We start from the raw sequence: 14,349 nt of genomic DNA on the forward strand, positions 1-14,349 counted from the left end.
TTTTCAACTATAATCTCTTCAAGTATTTTCTTGGGTCCTTTCTCTCTCTCTTCTCCTTCTGGGACCCCTATAATGTGAATTTTGGTGTTTTTAATGTTGTCCCAGAGGTCTCTTAGGCTGTCTTCATTTCTTCTTCTTCTTTTTTCTTTATTCTGTTCTGCGGCAGTGATTTCCACCATCTGTCTTCCAGGTCACTTATCCGTTCCTCTGCCTCAGTTATTCTGCTATTGATTCTTTCTAGTGTACTTTTCTTTCAGTTATTGTATTGTTCATCTCTGTTTGTTTGTTCTTTAATTCTTCTAGGTGTTTATTCTTTAATTCTTCTAGATCTTTATTAAACATTTCTTGCATCTTCTTGATCTTTGCCTCCATTCTTTTTCCGAGGTTCTGGATCATCTTCAACATCATTATTCTGAATTCTTTTTCTGGAATGTTGCCTATCTCCACTTCATTCAGTTGTTTTTCTGGAGTTTTATCTTGTTCCTTCAACTGGAACATAGTCCTCTGTCTTTTCATTTTGTCCATCTTCCTGTGAATGTGGTTTTCGCTCCATAGGCTGCAAGATTGTAGTCCTTCTTGCTTCTGCTCCATTTTCTGGAGCTTTGTTGGAAGATAGCTGAGGACTACAGGGATGCTTAGGAATCTTCTCAGGACAAGAGTCCTTGTGCTGTTCACCAGGTTCTGTTCCATGGTCCTTAAGTGTGTTAACTCCAGAATCCTTATAATAATCCTCTGCGGTAGGGATGCTATGATCCTTTCCACAAATGAGAACACTCGATGGAGAGGTCTACAGGAGCTCATGGTTAGGGAGTGGGCCTGGAAATTGGACCCATGTTGCCGGGCTTTGGGTCCTACACTCCTGCCAGCCAGGCCCACTGCTTCTTCAGTAGGATAGGGAAGTTCATCGGCAGTTTCCATGGAAACATTGAGGGCAGGAAGTGAAAAGCATCAGCTCCTCATTGCTTTCAGGACTACCAAGGACATTCTAGTTTTTACTTTTAATTCAATTTTTTTTGCGGTATGCGGGCCTCTCACTGCTGTGGCCTCTCCCGTTGCAGAGCACAGGTTCCAGACTCACAGGCTCAGCAGCCATGGCTCATGGGCCCAGCCGCTCCGCGGAATGTGGGATCCTCCCGGACCAGGGCACGAACCCGTGTCCCCTGCATCAGCAGGCGGACTCTCAACCACTGCGCCACCAGGGAAGCCCTTTACTTTTAATTTTAAACGTGCTATTTTCTTTTCTAGAAATATTAGTAGGCACGAGAAAAAAAAAAAATTTCCCTGTTTGAAAAAAATTTTTTTTATTCTTCTTAAAACAAAAATAGGGAAGAAAGGAAGGAGAGAGGAAAGTAGAAAGGAAGGAAGTCTCAGCCAATGAGAAGCACTGGTGGGAGTTCGGAGGGTCGGAGGAAAGGCAAAGTCAGAGTACTTCTCTCTCTTTGTCTCAGACGGTGTCCTGGCTGTGGCCGCAAAGCCCTGTGGTCCCTACCTGGCAGGCCATCTATGTTCCCAGCTTCCTCCAAGTGGCCCCTCTGTGGAGACCCCTCCCCAGCCTCCCAACTACTGGGATAGGGAGGGTAATGGCTCATCCACCATTGCCTCAATGTCTCCTTTGGTTTGTCAGTGCTCCCATCAACTTTGCAACCAATTTCTTTTTTTAAATCCCTTTATGGAAACAAATGGTCTCTGTTTACCTGGGTGGACCTGTCTAATACACCCTGTAATTCCTTTCTTGGAATGCAGCAGCATGGGTGGCATCCATCACTTCCAAGAGCAGGGAATGGGTGTAGAAATAGCCTTTCAATTCATTTTCCAGCCCAAAAATCTATATTAAACGTGGTGTTTAGTAAGCCCTGGGTTCCCAGTTTGTGAACGGAAGTTAAATTATAAACTCAGAGTGCCAAAGAGTGAAGAGGTTGCACTTAGTTTAATCCCATCCTGCCACCTGTCCTCCAAATACCTACCCCTACTCTGCCCATAATTATGTAGGTTTTGTTATAGCTTATTTATCTCACCACCAAATCTGAGAGAACCAGGCTCTTCTTTTTATTCCAAGAGTGCAGAAGATATTCTGGTGAAGTCTCCCAATCATCCAATGATAGCATCAAATTGCAGGGCTTCCCTGCAATGTGAATCCTATCAGACAATAATTACCAAGCAACTAGCATAGTCCAGGCCGTGTGCCAGGTGCCCAGGGGACACCAAGCTGAGCTAGGCTTGGTTCCTGCTCTCTGAGAGCTAAGAGTCTAATGGAGGGCTTGACCTGAGGAGGAAGATGGCAAGTGCCATAGGAAGGGACACCATGGATGCTCGAAAGAGAGGGATGAGCCCAGCCTTGGTCTTTGCATATGGGAGTCTGATTGGAGAATCTGGGGGGACTTCTTCAGCAAAGTGATGGAAAGTTGGGCCTTAAAGGATGGGAGGATAAAGCTGGGAGAAAGAGATGGAAAGGTTGTCTGGGTCTGAGCAGGGAGGGCAACCATGGGGGATTGAGGGCCCAGAAAATGGTCCAATTTGACTAAGCAGCAATGGTGGGACACCCCAGTGCTGGATCCTTGGCCTAGTTCTCTTTCATATACTCTGAACAAAGGCTCAGAAAAGCACTCTTGCTCTCTGTCTCTGTCTCTGTCTCTGTCTCTCTCTCTCTCTCTCTCTCTCTCTCCAGGCCTCTGAGTCTGGCAGAGCTGGTCCTCGGGGAGTAGAAGGCACTGTTACTGCCTCTGTGACTCACATCCCCAGCCCCTCTCTGCCCCCATCCCGTGCTTCCCACTTCCTTTCTCCAACTGCCCATCTTCAACCCCACTTTGGAGGGGTTTCATTTTCTATTCCTACAGTGGCCCTGCCGTCTGATTGCTTGCTAAGTGATCTATCCATTCCAGACTGAATCCAAGGCAGACTGCGATGATAACCAAATGCAAAGCGACTAGAAAGAAAGGCCAGAATAAACACAAACTTCAAGACTTCAAGCTAACAGTTTTCAAAGCTGAGTCCGGGTCTGAGCCATCCTCCAGGGCTCTGAGACTCAGCCCAAAGCCCATCTCTGCCCCACGAGGGCGCACGGGGAGCTGGAGGGAAGGTGTCTGGGCGTTCCTTCTTCACCTTTGAAAGGCTGGTGTCATCTCAGGGCTTTACACAGGGAGCCTCTGCTGGGTCAGCATTCTCTCTGCCAGTGGAGTGTCCTGTTCCCCCCCACCCTGTCCCCTCTGTCACCACAGCCCCCGTCGCCCCCAGCAGCTCTTGAAGCAGATGCTAGCCTTCTGAAGAATCTTCAGGAACCACACCTCCTACCTCCACCGGGCACGTGTGTCCGGCTCGCCCCAGCTCAGGCACGTGGAGAGCCCACTGGCTGTCAGTGTGAGTTCACTCTGGACTTTCTTCCTGGGTACAGAACTTTGGACCCATAGCTTGAGGGACTGTGCTTCCAATAACTGCTTCCTCTTTGGCGTTAGGGAGTAGCAGCCTGAGCTCAAATCCCAGCTTTGTCCCTAAGACATTTTGTAACCCTGGACAAGTTACTGCACCCCTCTAGGTCACCATATCTTCAGCTGGTCAACAAATATTCATGTTACTGCCACTGTTCTGGGCACTGCGGACATAGAGGTGAGCATGAGAGATAATACGTCTTAGAATTTAAGTCTGGTCATGGGAGATGATTAATAAATGAGTTTTAAAAATCTGGGGCAGGGGAACTTTAGGAGAACAACTTAGTTGAAATAGCAATTCTCTGCCTAGGTATATTACCCTCGAGAAATTCTTAAGACATTTACACAAGGAGAAAGAATGAATATGAAAGAATTTAAATGTCAACGTGCAGGAGAATGAATAATGTGGGACTTATTCCTACGGATGGTGCAGAGTAGTGGAAAGAAATGAACAGGAGTTGCACATATCAAGGTTGACTGCCTCACAGACATACCGTTGGCTTAAAAAAACATGCCACAGGGCTTCCCTGGTGGCACAGTGGTTGAGAATCTGCCTGCCAATGCAGGGGACACGGGTTCGAGCCCTGGTCTGGGAAGATCCCACATGCCGCAGAGCAACTAGGCCCATGAGCCACAACTACTGAGCCTGCGCGTCTGGAGCTTGTGCTCTGCAGCAAGAGAGGCCGCGATAGTGAGAGGCCCGCGCACCGTGATGAAGAGTGGCCCCTGCTCGCCGCAACTAGAGAAAACCCCGCGCACAGAAACGAAGACCCAGCACAGCCAAAAATAAATTAATTAATTAATTTTTTTTAAAAAAGCATGCCACCGAAAAATATGTAATGTGCAATACCATCTATGCGAAGTTAAAATATGCAAAATAATAGTACATATTATTGAGTGACAAAGCATTTTTTAATGCATAGGAATGAATAACATCAAATTCATTACACAGGGAGGTTAGTGCTTTCTTCTGTGGAAGGAGAGAAGAGGATGGAGTTGGGTATCAACTGTGTTGATGATGTTCTGTATCTTAACCCAAAGTTGTGGTTACGTAGTTATTTCTTATAATATTCTTTAGATCATGTGTGTTTATTTTAAATGTTCCCTTAGTTTTTAAAACATATTAGATAATGACAAGTGTTATGAAGAGAATAAAGAATGACCAGCGTGGTGGTATTTAGATTGAATGGTCAAAGAAAGCTGCTCAGACAATTAAGAGTTGAGCTGAAAATGTGACTGGCATGGAGAAGCCAGCCGCGATGATGCCTGGAGCACCTGAGGTCGAAAGAACATTTAGTGGAAAGTGTCAAGAACCGTGAAGGGTCTGAGTGAGTACCCTTCTTGCATGCTAACAAGGTAGCCTGCCAGTTTTGTGGGCGCTGGTCGAAGACCCGAGGCATCTGGGTCAGACCAAGAGATTTTACTATTCTCGGCAGCAGGCAGAGTGACATTAGTGTTCACACGGGTTCTCCGTGCTCACTGCCTGCGGGCGACGCAAAGGTAGAGTGGGTAAGACTTGCTGATGACTTTGGATGCGGGGGATAGGAGAAGGGCAGAAATTTAGGATGCTTTCTAGATTTGGGGCTGCATCTAAAGGAGAATGAATTGAGGATCCTAGCAAGGGGTGAGAAAGATTCAGAATAATTACTTTGAGCATGGAAGCATCTAAGATGCTTAATAGACATCAAAGATGAGATGCCTAGTAGACATCTTAATAGATGCTTAATAGACATCCAAGAGGAGGTGCAGAGGAAGCAGTTGGGTGTAAGTGTCTGGAGTTTAGGGAAGAGGTCAAAGCTGGAGGTAGAGACCTGAGAGGCACTGGCAGAGGGCAGCTACTTAGAGCCCTGGGATAGAGGAGCTTGTTAGAGAATGCTGTTCATGTTTACCAGCAGAACCACTTGGAACACTTGTTAAAAACATAGATTTCCAAGTCCCATTCAGATCTTGCATGTAAGCTTTTTTTATAATGTAGATATATTTTTTGCATAAATTCAATCTTTTCCCAGTATTTATTGTGTGCCTATTATTTCAAGTACTGTGCTTGGTTGTGATGAGAGAAGCTACATCATTGTCCTGTGGTCATAAAGAAAGGCCAGGAGAACCACTGAGATTTTGGCATTGATTTCATGAACCCTGGACCTGCTTCCCAACTTAACATTATGAGGGAAAAATACCCCCCTGTTTATTTAAGCCACTATGGTTGGGGTTTTTTGTTTCTTACTTTCTGCCAAAAGTGTTCTAACCTGATACACATGTTGTATTATTATATTTATAAGTCTAGTACATTTAAATAAAATAAAACTAATCACTTCAGGGAAGGGGGGCTTTGATTAATGCTTGATTAACTCAAATTGAATAACCAAACTCCCTTAAACCATCAGCCTCCTTAACAAGCATCATTTATTAAAATCTCTTAAACATTTTCAACTCCCTGTATGGACCTAATCATAGTTGATTTTCTGTTTTAGCACTTCATATAACTGACCTGGCAAGTTTACCGCCAATTAAGCCAAAATGTTCTCATATACTCCAACTGCTCTTCTAAACCTAATAAGTTAAATTTATAAATACAGTGAATCTATTTTAAGACTGTTAATGAGCTAAGTCAAATTTTCTTACACCTTTCAACATAAAATTAGAAGTCTAAATCAATTTCACATTTTAAATTGGAATCATATGTTTTTAAAAAAACACATTTAAATTACTTAAATAAGAAACATGTGCAAGATTATTCTTGACATGAGAGTATCAATATTATGGGTTTGATTTATTTCATCACCTCCATATTCGATTCTGAACATTCTCAGACTTGGGAAGTCACTTATTCAACAAAGGAACAGATTTTCGACCTCAAGGGAGTCCAGGTTACTCGTGACCACAGCATGGTGGAACCTCAGATAAGCCGAGGGCACCGAAGAGCGAAAATCAGAAGGAAAGCGAGCCCCCGACCCTTTCTGTAGTTACTGTGACAACAGGGGACACCTTCAGAGGCATTTGATTTTAGAAGCTTCATTCCAGTTACCTCTCAGTTATTGTTCTTTATTTTTCATGATTAGAGTAGAAGGAAGTTGGCAACTCCACCTCCACCCAGGTTAGCTAACTTCCTGTTACTTTATTGGCTTCTATGTTTGCTTGGCCCTCTGTAGACATTGCTGACATATTTCCATGTTGCTCTAAGGACATTTTAATGCTGTTGAATTTAATCCTGAACATTTGGCTCTGAACCATGATTCTGAAGTCATGAGAGTAACACAAACCATTCCCCTTCCTTGTGACTTTTCAGGAATTCCCAAAATGAGATTAGAGCATCTCACAGTTCATTAGAACTACTGTATCTAACTCACAGGATCTCTGCTACAGTTACTGTTCTTCCTGGAGCCTGTACTTGCTGGATGTTAGCTGAGGCCACCCAAAGGGGATGCTGATCTGGTCCCAACTTCAGATGCATCAGCCCATTCAGCCCACTGCGGCACAGGAGGTCTCCTTACCATCCCCACCTCCTGTTCTCTTCATTCGCTTCTCTCTAAAAGGTAGAGAAGTTCCCCCGTTTTTGAATGTCTGGTCTTTTGTGTGTGTGAAAGTGAGGCCACCACAGCAGAGCTGGAGCAATGTTTGTTTTAGATTTTTCATTATTTATAGATATGTGTGGATTGAAATATTACAATTGTTCCCGTTTCACCAAATCCTAAGGGAGTACTCTGCTGATATCCGGCAAAAGAAGTTATATTCCTCGTGCCTCTAAAGAGAAATATTCATTGATAGCTATATTTTCCTTAGGTTATAGATACTCCTAAAAATGTTTAGAAAAAAATTTTTTAGTATCATATCAGTTCAGATACTCTTTAAAACTCCAATATTTAGAGAAATTCACTGTTAATCATCTTTCTAAGGTGAATAATCACTTGTAATTTGTACATTTGGCTTAAAATGGAGTATACTTTGTTGGGTTTGAACTTGAGCAATAAGCCTTTTTTCCTCCAATTTCGCCAACCAGAGAAGCCCCTCTTCCTCCATATAGATAAGCAAATAACGTGGAAATAGGGACTTTCCTTCAGTACTTCTGAGATAGAAGTTTCCACTTTGTAGGCAGAGGCAGGAATGTTTAGGAAGAAGGGAATTTTAGTTTCCTTCTCTATATATTGATATTGATTTTCTTGGCCCAAATGGTTGCTATATTTAAAAGCTGTATCAGACAAATATCAACCAGTCTTAATGTTCACCTTTCAGAAGAGGATCTTTATGCGTCTCATCATCCTAATTCTAATTTCATCCATTTCTTCAGCCTTCCTTCCTCTTGGCACATTTTTTGTTGTATCCAAGTTTATTTCCTAAGTTCCAAGTTACTTGTTTTGGGGAAAGAGACTTTTAACGCTTACTCCCATCTCAGTCCCCTCTTTTTCCAGACACAGGAGGATAACATTTCCTGACCTTCTAATGAGGCCATGTGACTTAGCTCTGGCCAGTGGGTTGTCACTCACTGGTTGTCACTCACTGGAAGTCACTCCTGGACCAAGGTATGCAATCGCTGGGGTGAGCACCTCCAATTTTCTCATCCCCCATTGTAATTTTTAAATAAAAATGTTAAAAACGCATGCAAACAGTAACTACCCAACTGCATATCGAATTGATAACATTAACTATAACAGAGGGAAAAAAAGCATTTCAAGTTCCCAGTGGTGTCTGCTGAGAAGCTCTCTGGCCTGGTATGGCTGACCCTCTCTGGGCTACCTCCACCTGGCCTACAGCCAGGCTTCTTCCCTGCAGGGAGGGGTCTCTTGCCCATTCTTCTTACCTTTGCCCACCTGGAACCCAAAGCAGGGCTGCCTGACAATGACAGTGGTATCAACCATGACCACCACAATATGACACCTATCATTTAAAAGTGCTGTGTACCAGGCACTGGGCCAAACCCCACAAGGTAAGGATGATTAATCCCATTTTACACGTCAGATAATAGCCTTAATTAAGCAGCTAGTTCAAGATCACCAAGGAAATAAGGGTTTTTTCCCCTTAGATCCCTGGCAGAGCAGGGATATAAACCCAGGCTGGGTGACTCCTAAGCTCACGTGCTCAACCATCATACCCACTGTCACCACTGTCTCTTGGACGTGACCTTGATGGTGATACTGACATACGAAGCTATGCTGTCTCCTCTCCTTTCCCCAACCTGCTAAGAAAGGTCTCTCCTCACCTGTCATTATTAGGCTTTTATTACCAGGATCAGAATAATGTATGGGGGAGGGGGAGTGGCAAGAACAGAAAGCCAGAAAGGCCAGCTGGCTTTATAATGGTGAAAAGTGAGAAGAAAAAGAAATATGGAACCTAAGGAAAAAAAAAAAAAATGGTCATGAAGAAACTAGGGGCAAGATGGGAATAAAGACACAGACCTACTAGAAAATGGACTTGAGGATATGGGGAGGGGGAAGGGTAAGCTGGGACAAAGTGAGAGAGAGGCATGGACATATATACACTACCAAATGTAAAACAGATAGCTAGTGGGAAGCAACTGCATAGCGCAGGGAGATCAGCTCGGTGCTCTGTGACCGCCTGGAGTGGTGGGATAGGGAGGGTGGGAGGGAGGGAGACGCAAGAGGGAAGAGATATGGGAACATATGTATATGTATAACTGATTCACTTTGTTATAAAGCAGAAACTAACACACCATTGTAAAGCAATTATACTCCAATAAAGATGTTAAAAAAAAAAAAAAGTTAGCTCAAAAATCTCCAAAAAATAAAATAAAATAAAATAAAATAGACACAGAGGCCTCAGAGGAGCAAGGGCTATAAGAGAGCCTTCATAGGGCAAGTTTGTGACAAAATGTTGAGATGATTTACAAATGGGGACAATATATACCTTGGGAGCAGCTGTCATATGTTGGTTAGATATATATTTAGAGAGAGAGACAGATGGGAAAGAGGGTTTTCAGTTTTGGAATCTTCCTTTTCTGCATTCTCAAAAGAAGGCAGTAAATATATTAATTGCTGATCTATGATTATTGGACAAACAAGGACCATCTGATGTTTCTTTGAATGCAATCCTACACACAAGTGGGTCAAAGGGCTGGGCTATACCCCCATGACTGAGAGATCATCAGGGAGCAGTTATTTTGCTGGCTCCAGCTCCCTCTGCCTCAGAACCTTAGTGAGAGTCTAGGACTTGGTATCTGAGGGGCAGACTCTAAACCACATTTAGATTTGCCCCTTTCTTCTGACGCTGATTGCCATCATAGGATCTTACTATATGTCTCCAGTCTCTCTTCCCTGAAAATCAGTTTTCCAAGGAGCCTTTTCCTTACTATTAAATAGATCTCTGTTTCTAGACCTCACTATTAAATAGACTCTGAAGTCCCATCCAGAGGCTCCCAGAACACACCAGAAACAGCCATGTCAACCTAAATCCTCAAAACAGCTCAGGCTCAAGCTGAGATGACAGAACACCTTTCTTTTACATTTTAAGATGATTTTGTGCATTAAGGACAAGACTCTTAAAGGGTGTCATTTTAGTTTTTAATTTTTGTGGTCAAATGTGCATAGCACATAGTATTAATGATAGTGATAATAACACTAATAATAATATCAAGAGCCCAAAATTAACACCATGTGTCACCTACCCTATGCCGGGAACTACATGTGAATCATCACACTCAATCCCCACAGAAGCCCTGAGGTAAGCACTGCATTTATCCTCATTTTACAGCAGAAGGAAATGAGGCTGAGACAGATTCAGTTCTCCACAGCCACCCAGCTGGGGAGCAGCAGAAGGGAAACTTGAATGCAGGCCCATCTATGCTGTGCTGTCCAGATTAAGAGCTACTGGGCTTCCCTGGTGGCGCAGTGGTTGAGAGTCCGCCAGCCGATGCAGGGGACACGGGTTCGTGTCCCGGTCCGGGAAGATCCCACATGCCGCGGAGCGGCTGGGCCCGTGAGCCATGACCGCTGAACCTGCGCATCCGGAGCCTGTGCTCCGCAACAGGAGAGGCCACAACAGTGAGAGGCCCGCGTACCGCAAAAAAAAAAAAAAAAAAAATTACTAATAATTCTATCCCCCAAAGAGAAAGCTGGCTGGAGCACCCCCCAAATCTGTACCTTTGCAAATGTGTTCAGCATCCATGAGAAATCAGGGCTGTGTTTCTAGGTGGCCTGATTAGAAGGTGACAAGATCAACCCTTTGCTCAAGGGCCCTAACCCATGTGATAGGACTTCCACTTTCCTCTCAAGTGGTTCTGTACTTGAACAACTGCACTCAGACCCCCACCAGTGTCCAGATTCCTTCTCCACCCCACACCTGGGGGCAAGGTTCTCCTGTACCCGCAGCTCCTCAGCAGGGTGCCCTAAAACTAGCAAAGAGCTCAATGGGCTCAAACAGCTTCAAAACATTAGAAATAGAAGTTCATAAATATAACTTCAATTTCTTTGCACCGTGATGCCAAAGTGTTTATTGTTCTGCTATTGGAACTTAAGAGTATCTTTTTCCTATTAAAAACAACTTGACGTACAGTGATTAGGTTCCCAGCGCAGTCCACATAAATCTAACAAAGCCACAATGTTGTTAAAACAATGCTCGTTTACCATAAAGAGTTCAGGACAAATAACTATCCCAATACTAATAATTTTTTTAAAAAGAATAGAGACAGGAGAGTTTTTCTGGAGGGATCTGAGTTTAAAAAAAAAAATAGAAGAGAAAAAAAGACAGTGGAAGAGGATAGAGAGGTGAGCAGAGTTGCTTTTGATGAGCAATTATCTGAGCTCTGAGTGTACCTGTGTGAGCAGCGCCCCTGGAAGGGAAGACAGAGCGTGACAGGTGAAGGGCTAGAGCTGGCAGTCCCCGCCTGGCACCCTGTGACCCCATCGGCTCCATACAGTGTGACTGCCAACTGGAGAAAAAGGATAAGTGTGTCTCGTGGGGGAGAGTAGAAAAGAAGGGGAACACAGTTAGAACTCCCTAGTGTCTGGAAAACAGTCCCCTTAAGAAAAAGAAAGCAAGCCCTGATTTGTGTGCCTGCCAGTTGCCATGGTGTAAATACTCCCACCGTGGGCAATTTCAAGCCGCAAATGGTTTAATAACTGGCTCACAAAATTCCTGAATGTTTAACCATCAGCTTCAACGAGCTGGTGCGAGGCAGCTGCGACACGCACTCTGGACTATGTGACTAACCATCTATATGTCCAGATGGTTGCCAGTCTACATAGCACACACTGTTCTGTTCTGTGCTTGTGATGTTTTAATTATTTTGAAGGTTACTTATTAAAAACTGGCAGAATAGGGGCTTCCCTGGTGGCGCAGTAGTTGAGAGTCCGCCTGCCGAAGCAGGGGACACGGGTTCGTACCCCGGTCCGGGAAGATCCCACGTGCCGCGGAGCGGCTGGGCCCGTGAGCCGTGGCCGCTGAGCCTGCGCGTCCGGAGCCTGCGCTCCGCAACGGGAGAGGCCACAGCAGTGAGAGGCCCGCGTACCACAAAAAAAAAAAACAAAAAACTGGCAGAATATCCATAAAGCTCAGGAAGAGTGCATCTCAAAAGTACATCCTTGCCTAAAAGCCACCAGAAAGCAGGGGGCAGAAAACCGTTTGATCAGTCTAAATTTAAACTTAAAAATCATCACATAGCTGAATGCTTGGGACTATATTAAATTTTCTGCTGACTCTTTCCTCTTTGAGTTTTTAAAGAGTGAAAGAAAAAATCACCCGTGAGTTTTCTGGAACAATTAAAAAACTTTAAAAACCAAGGGCATGTTCTTAGCAAAAATTTAATGCATTTCCAAAGTGGATAAGAAATGGAAGAGAACATATCTATTCATCTCTTACTCTGTATGGTTCAGCTAATCACACTATCGGGAAGCAGGTCTTCTCAGACTCAAAGTGCTGTAGAAAGTGCAAAGGTTTCTTCACACACAGAGAGGCCAGCCCTGTGGAGTGGAGTGCCAGGAACACCCAGGGAGAGAGCAGCCTGTACTCCCAAAAGGAGCAGGAGAAAGGAGTGGGGGGCATCACCTTCCAGCATGTCCCTGCCTGTGTCCTGCCTACACGGTCACCATGATCTGATCCAGAGGCTTCCGTGCGAGGTCAGGCACCATGGCCTCTTTGCTGGGGTACCCCACAGGGAGCAGTATTAGCAGCTTTTCATTTGCAGGGCGGTTCAGGAGCACCCTCAGACGGGGGCCACAGTTGAGAGGAGTGGTCGTGACAGTCACCAGTCCCGCGTTCTGTAACAGGAGAGGAAAAGAAAACGTTTTAAAGTCAGCAGGCAAAATCCCAGCTCTGCTTCTAGCCTGGGCATGTTCTAGTCCCTATAAGATTTGCTTGTCCCATCACTTCCCTGAAGAGACGACCAGCTTGGGCCATGGTGTTTTGAATCCTACCTGCCCTCCTGGACCTCCCCAGACCCCACCTTCTCTTAACCAAACAGTGGGAAGCTTCTCAGAGAAGAAAATACCAGTCAGTTTTCACTGATGCTTAAGAAATGGGAATGGTTATTTCATGGAAAGAAATTTGGGGTATCCAACTACACCAAAGGAATGGAAAAACAAAAGGCAGTTCCTGTGGTTATATAACCAACAGTGGAAGCAGAGCATCATCCCTAGCTGAAAATACCTATGTCCAGTGAGGGAGGACCTAGTGGCCCAGAGGTATGTAAGAGGTAGAGGAAATACTCCACCAACCTCTTCCCAGCCCTCTCGAATAATAAACATCCAATAAAAATCACGTGTAACTTCAAGACACTTTCCCAGTTAGCCCTCTCTATCCCCCCCTGCTTTTCCCGTCAGATGCTCATTGCTAAGCCTGGACCAGAAGGAGGTTCTGGAACTGCCTTTGGGAGTCGAGCATGCCTCCAGTCTCTGTGCAATCTGCCCAGACAAGGGCTTCCAGAAGATTCCTTCCTCCTTCACAAATCAAGAGCTACACTCAGACTTATGCCTTACAGAAAGCTAGAGGGCAGCAAACTCCACAGTAAAGTGGGAAATGTTGCTGATTGGAATGCACAGAAGCCACAGGTGAAGGGAACCCACGCCAAGCCTAAACTGCCTCTTCACGAACCCTATCTAGGACCGGGACACCTCCAGAGGCAGTTTTTACATCAGAGTTCCCTTACTGAGGAATTCCTGTCCCTGAACTAGAAACTCAGCTGAAATTTGCAAATAAAACCACAGTTGGCCCCCAAGTATTAAGTCTCTCTCTTGGGCCCAGTGGGAGGGTGACATACCTGCAGGGCAGCTAGGAGGATGCCACACGCGATGGAAACACTGATCTCATTATAGTAGTGGATCTTTTTCTTGCCATTTGCAGCAAAACCGTGTACTCGTTTGAAAATGAGAATCAAAACAGGCGCTGTGTCCAAGTACTCCTTAATCCAGTTGGTCCTAAAGGGGAAAAAAAAGATATTCAGAAGAATATTTTCTCTTAATGGTTTTTTTGTTCCCTGTATACCACCTTATATACATTAAAAATAGAAACATTTACTTGTCTTTTATGTTTAAATTGAAAAAGAGTAGGATTTTTGTTCACGTCATGTTTACCTTTTTCTATCCAAAGTCAGTAAACAGGTATTAATAAGGGCCTAATATAGCAAGACACGTGAAATGCTGAAAGATACAAAGATAGATCCTCTAACCCAGAGGGCAGTAAGCCAAACTTAGCAAACTAAAACCTGGTAAGTGTTATTAAAGAGATATAAGATAAGGGCCTTAGGAGCCCAAAAATAAAATGTTAGTTTTGAATAAGATTGTCAGAATATGTCCAAAGTTTCTCTCGAGGAGGGGCACTGAAGACCAGCTAGAGAAAGGGCATTGGGAAGGGCAGCCCAGGGAAGAGATGAGCAAAGGGCAGAGTCAGGAGAATGCTTGGCCGGACAGGGAATTTCAGAAGCCTGGTAGGCTGGAGGATGGGGGGTGTGGTGGGGCACGGGTTGGGAGGCTGGCAGTTTTCA

At 44.5% G+C, this 14,349-nt stretch overlaps 1 protein-coding gene across 1 annotated transcript in view; it reads right to left on the reverse strand.

Moving 5' to 3' along the window:
• Positions 1–12,445: 12,445 nt before the first annotated feature.
• Positions 12,446–14,349, reverse strand: part of IYD (iodotyrosine deiodinase) — a 20,946-nt gene continuing 19,042 nt past the window's right edge. Inside the window, exons 4-5 of the mRNA XM_007458749.1 lie at positions 13,627–13,783; positions 12,446–12,628 (exon numbers count right to left, since the gene is read on the reverse strand). Coding sequence (XP_007458811.1) covers positions 12,446–12,628; positions 13,627–13,783 — 340 coding nt within the window. The remainder of the gene's footprint in view (positions 12,629–13,626; positions 13,784–14,349) is intronic.

The sequence above is a fragment of the Lipotes vexillifer genome, unplaced genomic scaffold (genome assembly GCF_000442215.2).
Source record: "Lipotes vexillifer unplaced genomic scaffold, Lipotes_vexillifer_v1.1 scaffold639, whole genome shotgun sequence".
Lineage (NCBI taxonomy): Eukaryota > Metazoa > Chordata > Mammalia > Artiodactyla > Lipotidae > Lipotes > Lipotes vexillifer.